The 3,125-nt window shown below is 43.9% G+C and overlaps 1 protein-coding gene across 1 annotated transcript; it reads left to right on the plus strand.

The window, feature by feature from the left end:
- Window positions 1-1,124: 1,124 nt before the first annotated feature.
- LOC126419470 (uncharacterized) lies at window positions 1,125-1,967 on the plus strand. Its single transcript, XM_050086658.1, has one exon. It carries the CDS (start codon window positions 1,125-1,127, stop codon window positions 1,965-1,967), a length of 843 nt encoding a protein of 280 aa, XP_049942615.1.
- Window positions 1,968-3,125: the final 1,158 nt, after the last annotated feature.

The raw sequence follows: 3,125 nt of genomic DNA on the forward strand, positions 1-3,125 counted from the left end.
GACTTTGAACGACGCGCATGCACTGCGACTGTGATGAAATATGTCCTATGCGATGCCCATAGCCACTCTGAAGTTACCCCAAAAGATTCGTTAGTGGTTTCGCAGATTAGCTTGTTGAGACATTGTAACAGACAGACAAGAAAGTTTTAGAAGTCGTAAAATTTTAAATCACGATGTCAAATAGCTTTCGAGATTGGCGTGTACAAAGACAGACAAACAGACACAACGATTTCACAGATTTATTATTAGTACCAATTGTCAAGCCTACTATACCACAGCTGTACACCGGGACCAGCCATACAAGTACTCTGTAAGCAAAATGTTGTCCTGACATACAGCACTTCCCTAACGCACACCAAAGAATCGAAGACGACCATTTGCCTCATCTAGAACTGCCCATTCTTATAGACTGATGTGTACCAAATGTGTCCCATCAAGGCGTTGACACTGTGCGAATAAAAAATGCACCAGCATCTAAGTCAGATTCAGATTTACGTTGAGTACTGTGTATTCAATTCTAGATAGTTAAGCGAGCTATAATGTGTTACCAATACTCAGCACTTTCTATGTGGGTCCACTAATTTTTCAAAGACGCATATTGATGAAAGTAGGCTCTGTTTTCAGCACGTGTTTCAAGTAAATGTTCATTGTATTTCCTTTCATACAAGGACAATATGCTCGGCGTCGATGAAAAGAGGTGGAGAGGGAGTCGTTACTTTTAATTGCGCCGTTTCTAATGACCTCAATGTTAACGGGACGTTAAACCATAATCTTCCTTCTACTTAATTAGGCTGATCCATCAATTTCTATCATGCTGAGCAAGACGACCAAACCACTTGCATCTTTCATTTACCGTGTCGTGTTACTTTGCCTGCATTACGTAACTCAGACTTCGTTAACTGTATAAGACCCTAAATAATGAGTTACCATGCTCAACATCACTCTATTAACTCATTATCAAGCCGGTTATTTGCTGCAGTTACGTTCATTTATATGTAGATGGTCGCTGGAATCTCAGTGGATGTAAAAAAAAGGCTGAACGACCCAGACTAACTGTCGTTTGTCATCTAATTTAATTATCTTACGAATGAATCGCCAGTCAGCGGCACTTCTAGACTAACTAGATGGCGCGAGAAGTACCAGAGGAAACTGAAATGCGACTGTCCTGGGCTGACAGTGGGCAGTCGATCCTCAAACTGAACATCCGCCATCTGTGGCTCTTTGGTGCGTGGCCTCTGTCTGGTTCCTGGATTTATGACGTGTACAACGCTTTCTGCCTCACAATGGGCGTGTGGAACGCGATAGAGAGTTCACTGTCCCTTTACTTCAGCTGGGGAGACATGGATGAGACGACGCTTGTATTCATCAGCGCCTTCACCAATGCCTGCGGCACCGCCAAGATGGCCTTGTTCATGCGCAATCGGCGACAGTACAACGCACTGGCTCGACGCGTGGAGACCCTGATGTCTGTGCAAAGTGAATTCTGTTCGGCAGACCCTGCCTTGGCTGATATTCGGCGAGGCTCCCAGAGGCGTGCCTCCCGCCTGACCATAGGACTGCTCTTCCTAATGTTCTCGCAGTACCCTGTGTGGTTCCCCATGCCGATCATTACGCAGCCAGAACAACGGCGCCTGCCGCTAGTTCAGCACGGCTGGGACAACAACACCAACTACTACGAGCTGTCGTATGCCTTGCAGTGCATGTTGGCGACGTGGGCAACACAGCTCAGCAACGGTGTGGACTTACTCTTCGTTACTGTCATGATCCTCACGGCTGCGGAGATGCGAATTCTTACACTGCGCATTGTCAATCTGAAAACCGAGAACTCTGAAGTAAGGATAGTAAAAAGGGCCAATGTCGTGATAGGCCAGACGGAGAATACTTGCGGTGACGAAATGTATGAAAAATTATGCCAGTGCATTGAAAGTCACCAGAAAGTCATCAGGTATGTTGGACAAATTGAATGATTTCTTTTATCACAAAGCTGGATGCGCCACACAATAAAATGCTTGCTGCTCTGCTGTACTGTACATTACATTCACATTTAGCATCTGCTAGTTTCTAATGTGATGAACAATCAGAACTGGGAAACTGCTATCCGAAAAATGTTGTCGTAAAATCAAGCGTGATCTTATCACAACCGGTAACTTTCTCCTAATGACGATGACTGTAGAGTCGCACTTCACCCTTGGTAAAAATGCACTTGATCATGCGATTAGTAAGAAACAGACGGTGTTAGGCGTTTGACTCAAATACATGAGGAGAACAGTGCAAGGCCGTACAAAGTTAAACTATTATGTAGGCTCAGAGTTAAGTGAAGCAAACTACAAGGTGCTTGGCAACTCTGAGAAAGACGTCTTTGCAAAAGTACTTGCAAGATACATATCTAATACGACAAATCTTAATTCTATGATATCTGTTACGAAAGGAAAGCAGCACAGTGTCATCAGAGATGGGGAAAAAGTGTGGACTACTGATCTATGGTGCAGAAAACTGACTGCAGTATTTTCAAAGAAATCATCATGATACCAGCCTTAAATCAGTATAGCCAGGCGTCCCTGTACCATCTTCTTTCCTATCGAAAGTGGCTTCAGTGCCTTCCTCCTTTTCATCAGTTTGTTTGGTGTTTGGTAAGATGTTGGTTTGAACATTGGGGTCGCCATCTGATTTCTTGGACTACAAATATTGTGGGATTCACTACGATATGACAGACCGTCATGGTTACGGCGAAGCTTCTGTGCAGCTCAAACAACATTGTTGCCTTAAATGAATGGTGTACTACAAAGTATCTTGTGTGGTACTAATGAACGCTTAAACACATAAGAAATGTGCGGTAGAGATAACATTAAGGTACCTCGGGAATCATTCTTCGTATGATGGGGAGGAGGGAGGTGGTAAGTGTAGGTAAACGGAAATTTACCCTCAAGAGTTTCATGAAGAAAACGATGCTAACCTGGTCTCGGTATCTGGATGCACACACACCGTACACATGTTTTGATGGCAAACCATCTGCGTACTTTGCCATGGATGTACATCAGCTGCTTAATCACATCTGTTGTTCGATGGATAAAATTTCTCCTTTTGGATTGGATGATACGGCCCTTTACGCATGTTTTTGGGGGACA

This window comes from Schistocerca serialis, chromosome 9 (assembly GCF_023864345.2).
Source record: "Schistocerca serialis cubense isolate TAMUIC-IGC-003099 chromosome 9, iqSchSeri2.2, whole genome shotgun sequence".
Taxonomy (NCBI): domain Eukaryota; kingdom Metazoa; phylum Arthropoda; class Insecta; order Orthoptera; family Acrididae; genus Schistocerca; species Schistocerca serialis.